General features: G+C 40.7%; 1 protein-coding gene across 10 annotated transcripts in view; it reads right to left on the bottom strand.

Annotated features, from left to right (window-relative positions):
• PARD3 (par-3 family cell polarity regulator) overlaps positions 1–22,833 on the bottom strand; it is a 1,239,520-nt gene that overhangs the window by 631,042 nt on the left and 585,645 nt on the right. For all 10 annotated transcript variants that reach the window (XM_069211229.1, XM_069211227.1, XM_069211231.1 and 7 more), the window contains exons 6-8: positions 20,066–20,151; positions 17,267–17,350; positions 6,657–6,782 (exon numbers count right to left, since the gene is read on the bottom strand). In XM_069211229.1, coding sequence (XP_069067330.1) covers positions 6,657–6,782; positions 17,267–17,350; positions 20,066–20,151 — 296 coding nt within the window. The remainder of the gene's footprint in view (positions 1–6,656; positions 6,783–17,266; positions 17,351–20,065; positions 20,152–22,833) is intronic.

Raw genomic sequence — 22,833 nt, 5'->3', positions numbered from 1 at the left:
TCTCTTCCAACTGCAACAGGTGCAGCGTGTGCCCCAATCTATATTCAAAATACAGAATTCAAAAGAGGTGCTTCTTGTGTAAGGCACGGCTGTGCACCCGAAGTCACCAGACCTCATCGAGCGAGGGCAGCTCTATGTAAGATACTGATATGGGTGACATTTTTATACAGATGTGAATGGCATCCTGTTTTCCAGTGCGGTTGAACGTAAAAACACCACAAGAATAATCTTCTTAAAATGCCTCCTCTTTGAGGCCTTTGCTTTTATGCGACCGACAGCAGGAAAAACTAATCTTGGACAACAAATGGGGCTCACAAATCTGAAAAGGTGGTATTATTAGAGGATGGCATTGGTTAAAGAAAAAAAGAGGCACCGTCTTGAAAAAGTACACCTCGCTGCAGATGCCACCAATCTGTGATCAAAGAGATACTTCTCTTCAGAAATGTCTGACTTTAATTTTCAGCTGGCATTTCTGAAATAGTTTTTTTTTTTTTTTTAATAGAGAAAGTAGCTCAAAGCCAGAAGAAACGACGTGCATTCGTTCGGTGGGTGATTTACATATAATTTCAATGATAAATGCTTCACTACCACCAGTGCTTGAAATGGAAAAATAGCAGTGCCGGCACTCTGAACCAGAGTGCCTGCTTGTTTCTGAGAAGTGCCGGGACTCTCTAATTAAAAGTATTACGTTTTTCCCAAGAAGTGCAGGAACTCTCTCACTCAAAATAAAAAGGTGCCGGTACTGAGTACCGGCCCATTTAAAGCACTAACTACCACCAAGTAGCAAGTGAGAAAACAACAACAAATATGAGGCGGGGTACTCCGAAAATCTTACTGCCTTTAAAGAATAACAAACCAAGCGGGACTGCACTGCAATGGTATTTTTTGCATTGAAAATCACCTGCTATGTATGCTTTTGAAAATCACCTCGGTCCCAGCAAACCTGGGCAAGTGTGGAACTATCAGCACATGAAACCCTTCCCCTTAAAAAGAGCAACTATCACCAGTGAGGTAACATAAAATGATGCGCCCCCACCCCGGGTCGAGACCAGAGTCGGATTGGTAAGGCGGGCAGTCGGGCACTGGCCGATGGGCCGGTGCCTAAAGGTGACCTTTGGATCGTTTGTTTATGGCCTCTGTCACCTGGCCCACCAAGCCCTTTCCTGCTTCCCTGCCCTGCCAGGTCCTAACCCTGAGGCTCTAATGGGGGTGGAGGGGTGGGGGTTAGGGTGACCACCAGGCATTGATACAAATTCTGGACAGGACTGCAAAAAATTCAGGACAAAGGGTCAAAATTCAGGACAAAAATTCAACAACAAACGTCAGTTTTACAGACACACGCAAGAGAGGCCATGCCTCACTATGTTGTCAGTACATTTATTCACTCTTTTTTTTAACATAGCACTATTTATTCACTGTGGTCTTTTTGTGATTGCCTCCTTTTATGCTACATTCAGGTGTCACATTACGTCCTTGTTCAGTTGTAAATTAGTGCCCTTCAGTACTGCAGCAAGGCCACCCCCCCTAACCAAATCTACCCATTCTTTCTTGAAGAGAAAGTAACAGCAATTTTTTGATTGTTTCAGAGCATTTTAAAACCCCTGGCAAACAGTTGGGGAAACATTAGGGTAATTAACTTTATGCTAGTTTAAACAAATTGAACAAACATTTCTGGCTTACCCCAACCGCCCATGGACTTTCAACCTAAAAAAAAAATGAAAGAGGCAGCGCAGAAGGTTTGGGCGACAGTCTCACACCTAATGTCAGGATGTGAGGTACCCACAACTTGTCTGTAGTCTCACAGCACTAGAGTGTATGTCAGGGACTCTACATTTATCTTACATGAGTCTACTTTGCACTATATGACACTTCACCACTCTGCATTACTGCACTCTCTGCCACTCTATTGTATGCCACTCTACTCTATGCTACTCTGCCCCAGGCTACTCTACCCCATGCCACTCTATTTCACTGCATTCTGGGCCAATGCACTCTAAACAAATGCACTGTATGCCACTGCCCTCTACTCTGCACCACTCTACTCTACGTCACTGCTCTCTGTGCCACTCTACTCCACTCTACATCACTGCACTGACACTCTACTCTGCAACATTGCCCTCTCCGCCACTGTACTGTACACCAATCTACTATGTACTACTGCATTCTACGCCACTGCACTCTATGCCATTGCACTCTATGCCACTCTACTCTGCATCACTCCACTCTATGAGACTGCACTCTACAGCACTATACTCTGCACTGCACTGCACCACTCTACACTACACCACTGCACTCTGCTACACGGGTCTACTCTGCCCTCTATGCCACTGCACCACTCTACACTGCTGCACTCTCTGCCACTCTATTGTATGCCACTCTACTCCATTTCACTCTGTGCCACTCTATTCTGTCCCACGCCACTCATGCTACTGCACTCTAAACCACTGCACTCTAAGCCAGTGCACTCTAAACAACTGCACTGTACCCTGCACCACTGGGCTCTACGCCACTGCTCCTATGCCGCTCTACTCCACTCCTCACCACTATACCACTAACTTTTAGCCATGAACAGCAGCCACTCTGGTGTATACCATGGCTAGAACACATTGGCAAAGCCAATAAGTCTTGCATAGACTAGACCTACTGGTTTTGCCAATGTTTGTTAGTTCTATGAGGTACAGAGGCCCCTGAAAGAACTGTGAATATGCAAGTCCTTATTTTAAACATGCATTTGACAGGGATAGTAAGCACTATATAAATACAATCACATCATATATAGGCTGCTACAAAATGCGCAAATACATTTTTGTTAAATAAAAAAAGTGCTTCTCAAATACAGATTTGAATAATATAGAGTTTATACCTAGTACTAATATTTTTCATAACACTCCATTAAAACCACACACTCCAAAACTCACCTTGGAGCACCATTGCAGTACCTCTCTAAAAAAATATATATTTGCCATTAGAAAGCTTCAAGTGACTCCTTTGGTTAAAGTGGATGTGGGTTTTCAAGTCCCTTTACATTTGCAGATTTACTAGTTGCCCACATTTGCATTTCTTTAGGGAAGGAGACCCCCTGGCAAGAAAGCCTTATCTTATCTGCCTGCCCCTCCCTCCCTCAGAGCACAGGAGACCCCCTGCCGTTCACTGCAGCTGGGGAAACTAATCTGCCTGTAGTTTCGCCCTGCAGTCCTTTGTCCTTTCGGTGAAAGGCTAAAATTACTGACAAATGCTGTCCGTTAAGCCTTTCATCACGGACAACGGACGGAAGGGTGAAATTACGGACAGTCCGTGAAATTTACGGACGGGTGGTCACCCTAGTGGGGGTTGAGTCTGCAGCTTCACCCTGCACAGTCCGGCCCTTTCTCACATCTGCCCCCTGTGGGGCTGGCCCAACCCAGTGGCAGTGTCTTTCCCCCAGCCCTCTCCCCGCTGGGCCATTACATTCAGGGTATGGTGGGCGAGGAGAGTCTAAGTATGTAGGACCTTGCGGGGGAAGGGGAGAATCAAGTTAAGTTGCTAAGGTCAGAGCTGCTGACTTTCAAACTGGGAACTATATGTTCGACGAGTCTCGGCATCGGCTAAACAGCCTGTGATTCTGGGCAAATCACTCTCAAGCTTAAAATAAATGAAAAAATAATTTCATCTTGTATAGTGAAAATCGCTCCCTTGACCTTGAGCTGCATTCACGCCATATAAAACTACAAAAAATAAACTGCTAATTGACCATGTTTTAAGATGCTGTAAAGGTCCGAGCAAGATAGCTAAGGAGGGCTCTTTATATGCTGTCCAGGAATGTGGGCCACTTTTTTGGCACTGTCCGGGCCTAATTATGATCCCAGTCTGACCCTGATTGAGGCCTCTTGAATGATTAGCGGGTGAACATTTAGGGTTACTCCTGCGCCACTGCAGCTGCAGGGACTTACTTACGGCCTGGTCAGACCAGCGCTACCCCTTTTCCTCTCAGATGAGTAGGGCTCTATGAAAGACGCTTTCTCAGGGCTTGCCATCTCAGTCTTTTATATATCTGCTTCAATAACCAGCGAACAGATTTACATTTGTTTTTCTCCTACTCTTTGCACTACTAAACATAGTCAAAGTTTCTAAAATCTCCTCCTGAATCTGTATCAAATTACGACCATCTGAAAATCTTCAGCAGTGGTCGAAGTGTATTAAAAAAAAAAAGTATGGGGCTGTGATGCTGCATGCAAATAGGGGTGGGGTGAGTGGGTGCAGAGGCTGGGTCAAAAGGTATGGCAAACAAAAAAAAAATATTCTGTAACTTTCATCTTCACGCAACTGCAAACAAAATAACGCACAGCTTAAATTAAAAATAAATGCAAGTTAAGTTAATTAGTGGGAAATACACTATTGTACATTATGAAACCTCTGTCAATTTACGTGTGCACAGGTCTATCTATAATCAGAAAGCCACAGATTTGATCCTGGTTGGTGCAATGGAGAACTGTGACCTGTGTATGTTTAGTGCTACGAGGTCCCAGTCTGTGACATAAAGCACTGTAAATATGTAAGCCATTATTTTAGACTTGCATTACACACAGTAGACAACAGGCTGCTATAAAATGTGCAAGTCTTTCAAATATAGGCTCTAGTAATATCCAGACTGTACATAGTGCAATCTGCTTTATGACTGTTCTTTAAAAGCACACATTTTACAGCTCAGCTGGAAACTCTCTTCCAATACGCTCAAAAAGAATAAATCTGTGTTATCAGGAAGCTTCAAGTGATTCCATCAATTAAAGCCAAAACTGACTTCAAAGCACCCTTTACATTTGCAGATTAACCAGTTGCGCACTTTTACATTTCTTTCCGGCAGGCAGGCACCCTGGAAAGAAGGTTTGTTTACCTGTCTGTCTTTCAATTGGTTTCACAGCACAGGAGACTTCCTGCCTTACACACCAGCTGAGGTATTTCAATTGTCCGAATAAACCGTCTCGGGACGGTTGTCATTTCCCCAAAAGTACAGGAACTGTTTTACTTAAATTAAAAAAGTATGGGCACATCATGCCCCTCAGATCCCGCCCACTTCCACCACTGATCTTAAACGTCTCCCTTATCTGGGCATTTCAAGTTTGTTTCAGGGAGCTTGGCTATCATCTTGTTTGAGCTAATGGCATTCCATATATCTGGAAAGGTCAGCAGCCTCGAGAAGATGATCAACATCAGACTGAAAGCTGTCTTTGAAAAGTAGTTGTGTGCTATTATCATTTGGCGGCAATGGTAGAGCATATCACTAAAAGGTTACTTACAACTCTTAATGACAATCACAGTGGAACAGGCCGGTCTTCAAAATTTTCCAAAACCTCTTGGCAACATTCCTCCTCTACAACACTGCTCAGAGCTCATTCAGCACCACCAACGCCTAATCAGGTGTAAACTTACTTTGTGTGGTTTGATAACGGAGGCAGAGCACAATTAGAGGCTCTGAGTGGCCTGATGTCTGCTGACAGTAACAACCTCAAACTGGTAGAGATGCGCGTCCTACAGAGCTCTGCTCAGACTGCTGACTGCACAAACTGCAATCAGCCAACGTTACCCCAAATATGTGTTCTAGATCCACCACAGACTTTATACTTTTAACTACTTCAATCCGGAATTGGGTGGAAAAAAGGCTCACATTTTTATTTCTATATAAAAAGTAATTTGGACTCTGCTAGGGAACTAAACAGGCCACAAGGAAACTACATGTTCATACATTTAGTAATCGAACTTAACCTGCTCATTGTCTGGGACATCTTACACTGCAGTTCAGACACGTGGGTCTCCTATATAGGATGCTCCTGCCATTCCTTTGCTACACTATTGAAAAAACAGCCCACCCCAACACACAGCACAGGATTGAGCACTGCTTTAAATACCTAAAATATTGTGTCAAATAAAATATACATTTCTTTTTCATCACAGCGTTTACTTCAGAGGCCACCAACCAAGATTTATTTTTAAAAAGCTAATACACATACGTTTTGATTTTTTTAAGACAATCAGCAGATGTGAAAACAGCTAAAGAAATATATTTACATTTTTCATAACAGAACACCCCAAAAGGTAGCATCCATTTCTAAAACTGCTCTGTCACCAGACTGGTGGAAGGTCAACTTAAAAAGATAAAGGCAACCCTAAAAATACCCCACACCTACTCTGATTTCTTATTTGATTTACTTAAAAATGAAGAACACATTTATGAGAGAAGTTAAATTTAAAACAGGAATTGTCAATTATAAAGGAGTATGGCAAAGCACTCTCTCCTTAGAGGCGACTTGACAAGTCCTAATAATAGCAAATATGGCGAAAACCTCCCACTATCTCTGCAGTGTGGACACTCACCCATAATAACATCGTGCAGCTCCGCACCATACGTAGATCACCTCAGTGTGGCAGTATGGCGAGGAACACGCATGATCACATGACAAAGAGCACTAAAGATGGAAGCCGGTGTGCATAGAGCTCACTATCTTACAATGAGCACTGAAGCGGTGTTCACCATGATGCTAGGCCGCTTACAGCTTTGAACTTTGCTAATGAGGTAAATTTGCCCTCTAGCAGCGCAGCTTGTCCTTGCATCCCTGAACGTGCACTGTACGGTCGTTAATAACTGAAAAGGAAAACATATTCAGTATATTAGACGCACTTACTGCTCAAATCTTCTATTCCGGAGGTCTCCGTCATTAATCCTGACAATACAGTCATTCTCGTGGAAGAGATTCTCCCGTTCGGCTTTGCCACCTTTCTCAAGTCGCTTTACTAATAACCCCAGGGTTCTGGAACATTAAGATTACAAATCGTTACATATGCAATATTTCTTTAGTAGATTTTCCCGCGCCGTTATACATTTTATTAATGACACTGAGGTTTAAGTGCTGCTTAACTTCAGAATCTAAAAAAAAAAGTTGTTTTAAGAAGATGAGCAATTGCAACAGAAACCTTTATTAAATGTTTAACACATTTCGAGGCCTTTGATGGGGCAGCTGCCTGTACAATGAATATCAGCGTCTGTTAAATAACGTCCCTTGGAGAAGCATGCCGGACTCAGGTGTGGCTCGTTCAGTTTGAAGGGGGCTGGGGGGAGGGGCGGGGGGGTTATGGGGAGGAACAGACTGGCTTACGGATACGTTGCTCCACCAAGAGAGTCTGGCAGTGTAAGTGCAGCAAAGCAGGCTGCATACATGCACATTTACACGCTCACTGCATACAAGAGTGCAGCAGAATCAATTTCGCCTCAAACTCACATGGGTGGGAAGGGAAGAGACAGTGAGTGAGAGAGGGGGGGAGAAGAGAGACTCCGTGTCAGAAGATGTGGATGTACGTATGTAGGTGTGTGAGCACAGACATTTGTGGAGTCACCAAATTTTTCCAATATTGAGCATTGACAAATGGTGGCCATTTAGCTATCCCTGGCATAATATTGGTTCATCTTTGACATATAGTGGACATTCCTGGCAATGGTCTGGCAATCCCTGGCATGATAGTGTTTTATTCTTATCATACCGTAGACATTCTTGATGACATTTTGGCTAAATCTATCATCACAACGGCCCATCATTGAGATATTATGGGCATTCTTGGCAACATTCTGGTCATTCAAAGCATGATGGCGGCCTTGGCCTTATGGTATTGTTCTTTTCCTATGGACATTTGACATATCGTTCAATTATTGCTGGCATAACGATGCCTGTCCTAGCAATAATTATGGCTATCCTTGGTATATTAATTCTTTCCATGACTTGTTGTGGGTAAACAACATATTAGACATCATGTCTGGGCGGAACTGTGTCTGTCCACATGTCACAATGGTGATCCTGGACTAATGGTGTCCACCTAGCATCTTGTGGACACATGTAACAATTGTCTATTCGCATCTATATTTGGTAAAATAACAGTATAGTCCTCACGGTGCTCATTCTTGGCATACTCTCGATATTGTTAACAAAAATCTCACTATCACTGGTAGAACAATGCCCGATCCTGCACATAAAATGGTCAATCTTGACAAAGCTCGGCCTATCTATGGTACAATGGTAGCCAGTCGTTAACAAATTGTGCCAATCTTGACAACATTTTGGCAATCCTTTCAAGTTTATTTAGGTATTCCTGACACAATTGTATGAACCCCAGATATTACTGTGATAATTCTGGGCATAACTATGCAAATCCCTCATAACCGACTCAGACATAATGGTGCTATCATTTACACAATGTTCGCGCTTGATGTTTTGTTGCTATCTCTTTTACAGCAGTGGCACTGCCTTCATGGTTCTAGTAGCTGAAATAATGGGTGCATTCTGAACATAATTGTGGCTATCCCAAGCATAAAGGTGGCACAGGTACAATATACTCCATGGAGTGCTGTTAGAAAACGTAAAAGAATTTTAATAAATGATTTTTAGAGGCTGGGAATAGAATCATCCTCTGGTAATTGCCTAGCAGCACCTTCTCTCAGTTGCCACCTTTATAACTGTTTTGTTCCCCCTTTCCCAACCAGCAAAAAGGGAGTGGTCCTATTGTAAAATAACTGTTCTCTCTTTTACCTTCATATGAGGGCCGAAGCCTACCTGAGGGCCAACATCTAATCTCTTTTTTTTATTTCAAAGTCTTTATTGAAATGTATTATCATAAACCTAAACACAAGAAAATACAACGAACATGTTCAACATAATATAAAAACGGTAGCAATAGAGTTACAGGACTGACAAAACAAAAATAATAGAAAAACAGTTCAGTATAATAACACTGTAGCAAACCATGTGCATTGTTATGATAGCAAACCACTAGTATGACAAGGGGGTGGGGGTGTCTCAGAGCAGAAAATATAGTGTGTGTGCATAACTTAAGTGAGAGCGTTGGTACTTCCTGCGAAGGTCACTTGTAGTGTAGTGGCGTACAATGTAGAAAATGATCCAGACTTGTGAGGGCCTGTGATACTTAAAAGTGGATATGGGAATACCGTAAACATAATTTAGGAGGAACCAAGCATAACAAAAGATTTAACTACCCACCCAGGAGGTGTGGCAGGGTGAAAAGCGTGGGGGCGAGAGGAGGGGGAAACCACATAATGGGGGTTTGTTAGCAACATAGGTGTCACGAATACCCCCAGTGGACTATGTTGCCCCATCGAGGGGGAGTGGTGAAGTACAATAGTGTCAGCTCCTCTTACATGTGTAGTCCAATTCAACCATGCTTTCAAAGACATGGCAGCAATGCTTTTACAGCTAGTAATTACATACCTGCAAGCTGCAGTTAATAGGATGTCTAATAGTAGCATGTCATTGGGTGTGCCCAACCGGGGGTTCTACAAACCCACTAATGAGGGAACTAAAATCCTGTTACAGCTGAAAACCAAATAATGTTGACAGAAACTCGAATATTCTATCCCAAAATAGGGAAACTGAGAGGCAGTGAAAAAGGTGTGGTAGGTCACCAATTTCTTCATTGAAGTTCCACCAAGTTGGGTTGTCTATGAGAGTCAGATTATGAAGGCATGAGGGTGTCCAGTATGTTCTGTGTAGAAGCCAGCATTTGGTTTGGGACAGGGAAAATGTTATTTTGAGAGAGACAACAGATTTCCATATCTTGTCCCATTTCTTTTGTGTGGCAAGGTTTAGGCGTGTGGAATTAGGTTGTAAAAGTTTACAGAAGTTTGAAACCTGGTGTCTGGCTTTATTGGATAAGTTGAGTAAAGCAGGAAGGGATGGGTCTTGGAAAGAGTGCTTAGATTCGGATATGCAAAGCATAAGTTTAAGGAAATCAAACAAATCTATGTCCTCTAAGGTTGTAAAGGTTTTAAATCTCCTTGAAAGTGAGCGGGGGAATTTATTGAGCCTAGTGGTTTTAGAAAGTTGATGCCTTTGGAGGACCAGGAGTTGATAGTTTCTAAAATTTGCGAGATATACCCTTCCTAGTTTGATGGGGAATTGTAGCTTTCTATAAATTGAGTCCCTAGGGCATTTATTTTGCCATATAAAATGTCCTAGCATTTTGTCTAATTTGTGATGGAATTCACCTGAAAGAGTTAGTAGGAGCATACATATAAGGTAGTTGACTACAGGTGTCATCTTAATTATCTCAATAAGTCCGCACTAGGTGATGAATTTACGGTTCCAACGGACTAATAGGTCCTGTATTTTCTGAGGTGTCTTCTTTATGTTGTGATTTGAGGTTTCTATTAGATCTGATCCTAATTCTATTCCTAAGTATTTCAGATGATGTGTTTGCCAAGCTAGGTCCGAGTCTTCTACTATCTCTTTAGAGCATATATTATTCAAACCTTTGATTTATGATTTATCCCTGTAAGGCTACTAAGGCAGGCATATCTATAAGTGCCTTTATAGATGAGCGGTCAATGTCGGTTATAATCAGGATATCATTGCCTATCCTGCCACCTTTACTGTAGTGTCACTGAAAGTGGTACCAGAGTTTAAATTATTATTCTGGATAGTGTAAAGTAAGAGTTCTAAGGCTAAGATAAAAAGGGAGGGGGAGAGCAGGCAAATCTGTCTCGTTCCTTTCTCAAGCTTAAAAGAAGAAGCAGTAAGCCCTCCCGCCCTCACCCTAGTGCAGGGATTATTGTAGAGAGCCATCATCATTTAGATAAAACATTCACCCAGGCTGAATCTCAATAAATTATCTTGAAAAAAAGTCCACAAAACTTTATCAAAAGCCTTTTTGGCATGTAGAGTGATAGCAAAAGAGTCAGAGGTTATTTTCTTAGTTCTTTCTAAATCATGACAGAATTGTTGAGTGTTGTCGTTTGACAAGCTTTTCTTCATAAATCCCACTTGTGAACCACAAATCAATTGTGCTAAATATGGCTACAGTCTTTTGGCTAAGACCTTGGCATAGATCTTAGCATCTAGATTAATTAAACATGTCTATAGTTTTTTTTTTGCCAAAGTCAGGTCCATACCAATGCTTGGAAGGACTACTATATTGACTTAAATTGTGGTACCGGAGCTAGAGCCAGAGTCTGCAAAATGATTGAATAAGTCGACTAATGGGGGGATTAGGCAGGTTGCAAATGTTTTATAAAAATCAGCAGGGAAGCCGTCCGGACCTGGGGCTTTGTTCACTTAAATGACTTGATTGCTGTGTGTATTTCTTTCTTAATAACTGCAGAGTTGAGGGTCTGTTTGACATCCTCAGATAATTGCAGTAGGTGTAATTTGTCTACGTAAGCCTTACGGTCTTCATTTGAAGGTTGCATATCGTCCTGATATAACAATTCATAAAACTCGCTAAACACCACTAAAATCTTTTGGGGGTTTGTTTGTGTTCTGTTCAATTTATTTTTAATTACAACAATACCTTTTTACTTCTGCTGTGTTTTAATTACGACATGAGCATTCTCTCTACTTTATTCACATCACAAAGTTTCAGGCTTTCAAATTTAATATTCCAGGCCCCTGCTTTATCACTCAGTGGTCTGCTGTATTCATATTTCTTTTTCTTTGAAAGGCTACCTCTAGATTATTTATGAGAGGTGTTTCAAGTTTCTTAATCTCATTTCTAAGCAGCACAGTTTATTTTAATTTCCCTTGTATACCTATCAAAGTATCTCTGGCTGTTGAATTTGGTGCATCCCAAAAGGTGGGGATGGAAATGTCAGGAGATTTATTTTCATGAATATAGTTAAGAATAGTTGTTCTTATATGGGCCCTAGCTATATCATCTTTGATCAACTTGTCATTAAAATCACCATATTCTGTTTTTGGGGTTGGTTTTAGTACCCACATTCATCCAAGATATACATGAGTGATCAGAAATCAGCCTATGGAGGATGTCCGTTAGATCAATAAGGTGAGTTTAAGAGCCCGAGATGAGTAGGTAGTTGATTTGTGAGTATGAATTATGCGGGTTAGAGAAGAAAGTATAGTTTCTTGTGTCAGGATGTTAGAGCCTCCAACAATCTTTTAACCTTAATCTGGAGCAGAGCTTTAGTAGAGATTTATGGAATTTTGAGGAGTGGCATGAGGATTTTGTCTGTCTATCCAGAATTATATCTAGGGGCAGATTAAAATCAAGACCCCCTTATGACCAGTTTGTCTCCAGGGATGTGTTTAAGGGTGTCAGCCATAGAGTTTCAAAACTCAGGGACATCAGCGTTGGGGCCATATAAATTCATGATGTGAATACATTTGTTCTTCTCACAGAGTTTTGTGATTACCCACCTACCCTCTCTGTCAACGGCATCAGATATTAATTTTAAGTCAGATCCACTGGAGATCAGAGTTATCAGCCTATTTTTTTGTTTCTAGTAGGGGAGCATACGGCTTCAGTTCAGTTGTCCATTTATTGTTAAAGGTAGTCACTTCTTTCGGACCTGTTTTGATTTCCTGTAGTAAGATTATGTCGGCCTTAAGTTTAAACAAGTACTTCTCAATTTGTTTGCATTTAACTGGATGATTAAGTCCCTTGGCATTCAGTGAAACTACTTTCAAACTTTCAGTGAGAGATGTATTAGCCATATCGATGTACTACTTGATTGGTCAGACCATTTATGAGCAGTGAAAATGATGGAGCACAATTATAACACTGGTGACCAAAGCGTTCACAGCATATTGGGTTGAGTAACAATTGTCTAGCCGCATATATAGGGCAGATATGGATCGAACGATTGTTCAGATCGAACTAGGCCCAAAAAACATGTTGGAGATGTGTTAGTAGAGTGAGCCGTGTGTTATGCTCGTACAATCCGAAGTTTGGTGTGAGAGAAAGAGAAACAAAAAACAATCGACATGGAACAGAAAGCAAACAAAAACGCATTTACTCGCCCATCCCCTCCCACCCACTCAAGGAATAGCAATGAAATTGTTTTAGACGACCGAGATGAGCCAACTCAATCGCTGCAAGTCCATTTTATCATTCCGAATCGCTACGGCTACCCAGTGATATTTTGAGGTCAGACATATGGAGGTTTCATATCGGGGTGGAAGTGCTTAAGAAAGGAATCCAAGTGGTCAGGTTTCTTTAGAAGAGAGATGGTGTTTGGCGGAGTCTAATGGTGCCTGAACCAGATTCACTCAAACCATTAGAGCTGCTTTTATATCTTGACAGGGATGATACACACACAACCATTGTGGCCATTTTGGGAGATAGCCCACTTGCGATCAAAAATGTTTTTGGACCATAATTATAGTGCGGACACGACCCACCCATCTCCAAATTACCAACTCCTGTTACTCAGACAATGCTCTATCGATCAGTGTCCCCAATGTCCAGGACTCTGCATTGCAGACCACCTAAATCCCTGTTCATGGTCCACACTGTCAGAAGTGACAGATTCAGGCTGCCATCTGCCTCGCCGTCCAAGCCACGCCCCCACAACATCTTATTTCTAAAAACCTAAAACCTCCCAGCAGAAAAAACAGATTTTATAAAGCTCATATCACAGTTTGGGGAGCAGGTTCTTGGAACAAGAAACAGAAATAACAAAGAAAAATCACTCAGTACCCCAGGTGGTGCCACGGATTCTGCACTATTTTGCAATGGAAATGTGGCCCTGGACAGCAGTGTTTTGGGAGGATGACCGTGTAGCACTAAATCTGGGCTATTCTTAAGACATTACTGTAAGTCTTTGTCTGAAGGAAACTAACTCTATTTAGAATGACACCACAAGCTATTCATTGACTCTCGATCACATTCTGCATTGTGCATCAAGTCATCCTTGTTGCCATGAATTTCATGCAACACAAACATGGTACATACCCACTAAGGAGCAAGAGAACAAGATTGGCAATACGTACAATCATTCCCTGGTTCAGGAAGTGCAACATGAGTGGGACATTTCCAGCCCTCCATGACAGTGTTATGAAAATGCTTCGTAGACAATACAATAAATTCTAATACAGGTCATGGTTGTGTGTGTGAGGGAGAGCATTACCCCAACAGCTAAACTGTGGCTGGTAGGCCAAACATTAAAAGGGAAAGAAAACGTCCCCATAAAAAACTGGGCGACAGAGATCAAACAAGACAACCCAATAACCAGGTCATCTGACAATATTCTCTTTGAGTATAAAAGGTGGCAATTTTGGTCAGATGTCAATTCCCTCCTGTGAGTGCTTGGTCTCGAAAAAGTGTTAAAAAAAACTGAGGTGTAAAACAAGCACGTAAAAGGACAGTAATATGTCCCTCACGCGCCTAACTTCTTTGATTTTCAAGTATGGCATTTTCTAGTGCTCCATACAAAGCAAGGCCATACCCCCCTATTTCACTTCACAGCTGAGGATTTATTTTAGATGCGTCCATTAACCTCAAGGTTGGACCTTCTGTAGGCAGGCGCACCACATGTGTGCCTACCAAATGGCACAACCATTTTGTTTTATTTACCAGGGACTGGGTAGGAGAAGCAACAGGCAACAGTGTGATCTGGGGCAGGCGAGAAGGGGGTGGGGAAGTACAAGAGGCCAAGGACACCTTGGGGGGAGGAGAAGCATACAGGCAACATACAGCAACAAGAAGTGCGGGTGGAAGGAAATACACATAGGAGACAGTTGGAAAACATATTCACTCCAATGGAGTGATTAACTGAAAAGAACAAATAATGACTGAAATGTAGGAAGTGGAATTATGGAAGCCAAGCAATCCAAGAGAAGGTAAAGACATCCAGATCCATGGAAGGAACAAAACAATGTTGGCAAGCTGAGAAATGGATAAGAAACAGGCAGAAGAGTGTAAACGCATGCAGTGCCTAGTAGGAGCGACCTAAAAAGACCAAAGACTAGACAATAAAAGAATGATAAACTGCCTCATTTTAGGAACACCCCTAGTCTCAGAGGTGTCTTTAAACATGGCCTTTTTATTTGAATCAATGTTAAGTATAAGGGGAATAATAGTCAACAACCACACAAAAGATACACAAACCACACCATGCATGACAGGCATAAAGCAATTTCAAACATAGAACAACTAAACCCATATGACTACATGCTTCATTGGCTTTCTCTAAACACTGCCACATAACCCATGTTATGTTCTGCATACCCCAGATCAATTATTTCGAGGTAATGCTCTTGGATCTCTGTGGAGTGCATTTCCCTATACCTGCCCTCACTATAGGAACTAGGGTACAGTTGTGAAATTTCACTGAAACAGACATACAATTTTGTAATAACATCGAAAGTAGATAGTCAACATCTGTTTTTAAGGTAGAATATAAGAAACAGGTGAAGCAAATGATTTGCTGTTCACAATAAAATAATTTGTTTGGAAGAACCTAACTGCCTTCTATTTTAGTCTTCAATTTTACAAACATGGGTCGTCTTGGAACACCAGCTTGCCAGATTATACTGCCAGGAAGATGCATGTAAACAAACAGGCAGAACATGAATGAGATGAACTTCCATAGTAGAATGTCAAGAAATATAGAATGCATGACAACGATTCTCACATGAGTAGTAAAGGAACACATCACTGTCCCAAACAGATACTGCTTTCAGGGGGCTGCTTCATTTAATCCATGCATCCTCAACTAATTTATATTATTTGGCACATAAGCATGGTTCATACTAACTATATTCTGTGTTATGTGGGACAAAGACCACTGTGTAAAAGAGAACCACTATCAATTTGATGAACCACGTCCTTTGAATAAGATGGAACCCTCTTCTATTCTCTATGCATTCTGAATGCTCATCCAAGGTCCTTGGGAACGACGGTGACAGATTCACTGTTAGTTTCCAACAATCTAGTTCAGTCATTAAAGATGGCATTAAAAAGATCACAACTTAAGCAAGACTTTTGCACTTGGTAAACATTCCATCACTGGGGTTCATGTGTTTGTCTATTCAGGTACATGCTCTATTCTTCTTCAAGGTATATGTTTTACAAGGTGGCTGAAAGAGTAGTTTGTTCTTTATCTGTGATACATAGGTACAGCATAGGTACAGTGCCTGAGCACTGCAAATCTATTCTGCTCATTACCAACCTCACATCAATTATAGCTGCAGAACACCGGCACTCCATGTTTAAATTATGGCTTTCAATTACACACGTTATGTCCTTGTTTGCTGCCAAGCCAAATGATATAGCTTTTTGGATGCTCTTAAACATAAAACGCTTCATCCTTTCAGTGCCATAAGGTAAATATTCTCTAAAGATTGGAACTCTATTGCACAATTTAACATGGCTCAGTTTGAAAGCACCAGGAAGCACATTTTCTGTAAAGTTTCACAAAAAATAAAAACCAGAGGTAGACTAATTGCTTGGTGTCCTTTTTATATGTGATATTCAATATTAAGAAGCAATGTTATTGGCAGCATTCAACTCTGACATTCAATCCATTCCTATGTTAGCTGGACGCTTGGTATTCCTAGTCCGTTTGATGAATTTAGCAGATAAACACTTTATTTGTCTGTGCTTAAGCATATTCCATGATCTTTTAGTGCCCCTAATGCGATTTTCTTTTGTTGAGAAACCCAATAATAAAGATTATAAAGAACGAGATTTAAAGAAAGTGTTGTGCGAATACGTGTGCAATGCACTTAAATGTGCACATTTCATGGACATCTAAAATCTACTTCAGAATCTGAATAATCCAGAACGAGTTAGACGTTAATGAAGTAGTGTGCATGTCAGTGTTAAAAGGGACCAAATGTACCACTAAACCAGAATAGTTTGTTTATGAGTGCCTATGGACAAAAACAATAAAAACAACTTTCTCTTGAACACCAGTTTTGGGAAATGCTACTTTGGGGGACACACCATTTTTACTCCACTCCTTAAGCACCTGGCCTGCATACGAATACTTGCTTTTTTCAGGTATTGAAAATTAACATATGTCATTCCGTTCCCCTAGGTCTTCATTATACCTCAAAGGCCTACCCTGCATAGCTGTCTTATTCTGCACCAGGTTCGTTTTTCAGATTTGAAGAGCGCTTTCATTTCCACCCTGCTTGCAAGATACATATTTCCATCAGTACTGTTGAATGCTGCTGTACTTCAAAGGTAATGAACATATTCCAATAAATGCCGGCATCAAAGATTTGGCAGGTGGGAAGAGAGAGAGAGAGATGAGGTGCTGAACTGAATATCACCCAATGCTAATTGAAATATGGATTTAAATGTCCTTGTTTTTTTGTTAAATCATTACTGAAATAACACTTCTTTGGAATCCAGCCCAGATGAGGGTATCACTGTTCCTTTTTAAAAATGATGCTTAACACATTTAATTCAATAACAGCTACTAAGGGTTCCCATAATTAAGATAAAACATTGCAATCTCTGACAATGAAAATCTTACACAATACATTACCTTCCGCCTCGAGCGCTGTAAGGCACTACATGGATTCCCAAAGGCCCTCCATCGTTCGAGACTTCCACAAGCTTTAACATATCACTGTGAGACAATGATGAATGAGGGAGCATGAACATGTACAGCAAATGAGCCAAAACAGACACATACAAAGAAGTCTATTTCAGAACATAACAAAAAGATGAAGCAAACGATGCCAAACATACCTGAATATTAACCTGATGGCATGAAATGAAAACAACCAAAATGACTCAAATAATAAATGGCATCTAAACACATTAATCAGTTCTTTGTGTTAACAAATTCATGACAGTCAGCAGGAAAAAAACAGATGTAAACATTTTTTACACTGTTATCTTAAGACAGTGTACTTGACATTTTTCTGAATTGCAATTTCTAACAACCAAGCTTTCCTACTAAAACATAATGCAAAATGTAGATAGCAGCAATTATAATTATAAAATAAATATTGTAATACTATTCACCATAAATTAATGTTCTGTTTTTGATGAATAGTATTCTATTAGATTTACAGATTAAGACCCCGCTTCAACTCCCATCCCACTCTATGTAACCTTTAAGGGAGGCAGTCTTTAATTTCTTGGGATCTTGTGTGCATTCAATTGATGACATGTTCTCTCAACAGCAACTTGCCCAGTCCTCTCCAGAGGCATCTTCCTAAACCCAAAGGAGTCTGTTGATGCGGTCACTTGAGAGTACTGCCTATCGAAGTAAGGGGCAGGATCCTCAGTATATGAGAGGCTCCAGAGGGCCGAGCATGGAACTGTGTTGTCAAATTTTAAAATCAACACCACCTATCCAGTAGCTCCAATAAATAAAAGGACCGCTAGAATTGTGTTTTTGACTAACAATCATTGAAAAAGTGTTAGATTCTAAGAATGTGATATTAAAAAAATATGTATTGTGACCACCGCTAAAGGTTATTATTAAAATCATTAAGCCAAACCCAATATTCCTAGTGAAACATACCTGCCTCTTTAGGGTATGTTATCTTAGCTTATGAGCGAAACCGGCGCATAGGATGTAAACTATTATTTCAGACTTATTTAACATTATTATATATGTAGCACTCGCTACAGAGTTAACTGCCTTGCATTGACTCATTGGATTGGCCAAGCTGTGCAGCATATAAGATGCTCGAAACAAACTGCATAGGGACATTAAACAGATGGAGACAAACATACGGTGGAGGCTATAGAAGTTCCTCATAGTTTTTACACATACTTTACTCAGTTTTATACAATGCTTATGAAAGACAAAAGAATCTTGGATCCAAGAAGGACTGAGCAACTATTCCCTGCAGTTCGTCAAATATGATCAAGAACAACTGTATCTCATGTGCGCCCTCTGATACCTGTCCTCAGTGTAGTCACCCTGGAGCAGATTTCCTCCCCCTCGACTGAGGCTGCTGTATGGTACAAGACTTTGGAACCAGGTTATGAGCAAGTTGGGGCGAATCACCTCCCTGCGGGTGGTAGTGACTCTACAATGCGGCTTACTATCCAACATCAAGAAGCCCAAAGGTCGAAAGATGGTCTGTAAGCTCATGCAATTAGCACTGGTTATTGCTAGACACAGGGTGGCCATTATGTGGTAGGGAAAGCGCGCACCGAACTTGAATCATTGGCGCAGGGATGTGGCAGAGTGGTCATTAGCCTAGGAAAGGCACATGAAGCAAACCAGAGGAGACGACAAGGTGGGGAAGGACTTGGAGGTATGGCAAAGCCTGAGTGACAAACTTCTGACCCTGATGCAACAAGTGAGGACAATGACAGTATTACTAGCTCTTCTGGGAACAACCAGTGACACATGGGCGGATCAGACCTGGGGCGGGTGCGGATGCTTATATCATAGAATGGAGTGATTGCTTCGCATCCTGCTGTACTGAATGTGAATGTACCCACCAGCTGTAGACAGGTGTGGGCTCCTACTTAGCTAACCATGCACTGTGTTTGTAACTATTACCACTGCCAAGTTATGTTTAATAGAAATGACAAAGATGTTAAAAAAATGATCAAGAACGCTCTTAATGGTTTAATAATATCAGACATGCAGCATTTCTTAGTATGTTTCAAAGAAACTACAACTTTTTGGCTAGTCAGTTTGGTGCACTAAACATGGAGAAACAGTCAACTAAGTCATGTGTTCTTTATTTTAAGGAATGGCCCATTTACATTAGTTACCCTACACAAGGGAGGTATTCTCATTGATTCTAAACTCGGTATTGTGTAATGTGTGGCCTGTTTAACAAAACCCCTTTGAGTTGCTTATGTGTGCAACATTAGATCAAAATTGGCCTTCAACTCTTTGAAGAGGCTACTTACAAAATGTTACTACACCCAACATACTTGCTGTGCTTTCCCAGCTTGTACCCTTGTCAAACAAAGCAGCTATTACATCAAACACATAATCGAGTGCATGAAATTATGTGAGGAAAATATTCCTATTGAATCAAACATGCTATGCATTAATGAATTCGGGCTCACTAAACTCAATATATTTCATTTCAGAACAATATGACATTTCTAACAGTATCACAGCATGATGAAACTACCTCTAATGAGGTATGTCACTAATTTCCTTGAATAGTCAATTCAAGGTTGCTGGGCATGGTAAATCCTAGTGTCAGAGAGAGACCTCTCAGGCACTCACATGGACTATTGTGAAGGCTATGGGACTGACCATTGTCTTTTACTGCTCTAATTCGGTCATTAGAGGGAGGCTGACAGCTCTGTTGTATATGACCTTGGAACCAACACGCACTATAAATTGACTTACTCCAAGTGCAATGTATTATCTGCTCCAGTATCTGCGTGACCAACTGGCTCAACTCTGCCGCTGTCTTCCTGTGTTCCATCTTCCTCCTGGGAAAAACGACAAAGTACACGAGTTATCCGTACAAAGGTCTGCCAATAAATGAAAAGTATAAACACCACTCTGCATTACCTATTTTTGCCATTTACCTGTTTAATCTAGGTTAAAAAAACATAAGATAATTTATACCACAACTTACTCTTTGATGTCTTATCTTATAGGTGGACAACAAATTCACAATAGGCCAGGTAGCCCGATACTCACACACATATAATACTAAACAAAAACTAAATAGTTGGTCCTTCAGCCATTGTTTTACTGATACATGTGCATACAATTTTCAGCTCTGATAAGCCTCACACAAATGTGTGGAATTGAAAAAACATCAGGTTTTTTAAAACATGGGATACCTCATAAATGTATTTGCCCCTTAAAAAATGCAGCGTGTCCGTTTGGCACCACAAATGGACAAGATGCATTTTTTTAGGGGGCAGAATATTGCAGGGTTTTTAATGTATAAGACCTCTGATAAAAGACTCTTTAACCACGTTTGGGCCAATATTACATCAGGATTTGAAATCTAGTGAGGCGTTGATTTGTACACTAGTCTGCACATCTACTTAGGGACTGAAAGTAGATAGAAAGGAATAGTTCCAGGGTTGGCAATGAAATGTGCCCTGAGAATGTGGACATTTGACAACTAATATATTTAGGCTTTTCACCGATGTCTCTCCAATCTCTTCTGACACTGTAAAATATTGAAAATGTAGTCCTAGAAATTGAAGAAGCAAAGCATTTTGCAGGGTGCGGAAAGTGAAGTTGCAGTCAATGCAAATTTTCACATGGGCAAATGTGCGTATTTGCTCATGCGTAAATGGAATTGATAAAAGTTTGTTAGGAGTGTGGTTTCCGCCCCTACATCAGTAAACACTTGTGAATTCCTGAAAGCTGCAAACTTGCATCAAGGCAAGGGCAAATATTTGCAGTTGCACCTTTGTACTGTAAGAATCAAGTTCCTCATTTTCATAGTGCCTAAAACTGTTTTATAGTATTTACCCATTATTAATCTTTGTTTTAAATATTGGCATGCTTCAAAGACGATTAACTTAATGATATTTAAAATTGCTCACAAGTTGAGCAATAGTTTTGTACCTATTTGCAATTTAGTGTGTACATTTTATTGGGAAATCTTGCTTTCATTCTGCAGCTGGATAGAGTATGGTTTTCTAACAACAAAGGTGGTCCCTAACGGGGGAAGTATAACCCTTGACTGGCAAATAGGACCATGTAGTGTCTCTCGCCTCAGTAACATTAATCTTCAAGAAGACCGGCTTCAAGCCGTGAACCGCTGTCCAAGGATGCACAAAGTGTAACTATACCTCGATGAGGCTGTGCATGCTTCCGGTCTTCTTTTTTCCACACACACTCTTAGGATACGCCAAATGCATGCTTCTAACAGTTCCTACCCTCATTTCAACAATTTGATATTTTGACTCCCAGTGCCCGATGCCTAACCTCATGCATATCATATTGATTGATTGGTGGCAAATCTCTAGTTCAGGAACCACGCTATGCCCCGCATGCATACTACAATTTGATCACATGAATAGATTAAATAGGTCAATTAAAAGCAAGAACATGGTGCAGTTGTAGATTCAATCTGCAGAAGAAATACTGATTTATATTATATTTTTCTTGTCAAAAATACACTCTGTGAAAATGTAAATGTTGGCATGACAACAGTTATTATTTTAACATTAAATTCAACAGGTGTTTGAACACCAAAGTATTTGTAAAATAACTTTTCCCTTTGGAAGAGAATAAAAAGTAACAGTTCACATTTACAAGAAAAAATATTACAGGAAAAATTCAGCGCAGTACGGTGGTCTTTTGGCAATGAAGTTGTTCAAAAAATATGTGTTCCAACAGATATATGTTAACAATATAACATTCCAGGCACTCTCATGCTCTGCCACTACAGCCCTGGGACTATCTGAACTAAATAGTAACAGATCTTCTCCAGGTCTCCTTAAAAATCAAGATTCCTTCTAGGGGCCCTTTTTTAGTCCGCTTTCATAGGGAAGCCCCCTTTGGTAAAAATGGTTTCTCGGCTGCCATGCATAAGTCCATGTTCCTACTCCAAAGTGTCAGGATTGGGTATACTGTCATGCCCCCATTTTCAGCTATACCCGACGGGTTACCATTGTGCTAGTTTATCTGTCTCCTATTTAGTCTTTTATTTGGTCCCAAACATTGCCACAGGAGGGCACAGTGTGTCCTTTACTAAAAGAATGGCGGCCAACTCTAAATGAACCTTCAGCCAAAATGCAGCCACATCAGGGGTTTAGAGGAGTTTCATTATTGGGAGAATCATGCCATAGGTTGTGCCATATTTTGTAAGTGAATGGTTGGCAGTGTTATCCTAATTATTCTCACTCAAAATAAGTGTATATATGTATAATGGCAGATATCGTTCACAGGCTAGAATCTACAAACTACACAATCACTGTTACGCCACATGATCTACTAATCAGATAATCAGGTCAGAAAATACTTTAAGATATAGTCTGGTAGTAACCATGACTGCTGTCCCCCCGGAAATGCAAAAAGGCATGCAAAATACAGCACAAGAGAGTCAGATGCACACTGTGGAACCTCGCAGAAAAACGTTAAACACAGATTCTTCTATGCAATAAACGTAACCATAATGGTATGGCCAAAAATAAGCAGTT

This window comes from Pleurodeles waltl, chromosome 10 (assembly GCF_031143425.1).
Source record: "Pleurodeles waltl isolate 20211129_DDA chromosome 10, aPleWal1.hap1.20221129, whole genome shotgun sequence".
Taxonomy (NCBI): domain Eukaryota; kingdom Metazoa; phylum Chordata; class Amphibia; order Caudata; family Salamandridae; genus Pleurodeles; species Pleurodeles waltl.
Note: the sequence above shows the minus strand (reverse complement) of the source record. Positions and strands in the feature narration are given on the sequence as shown.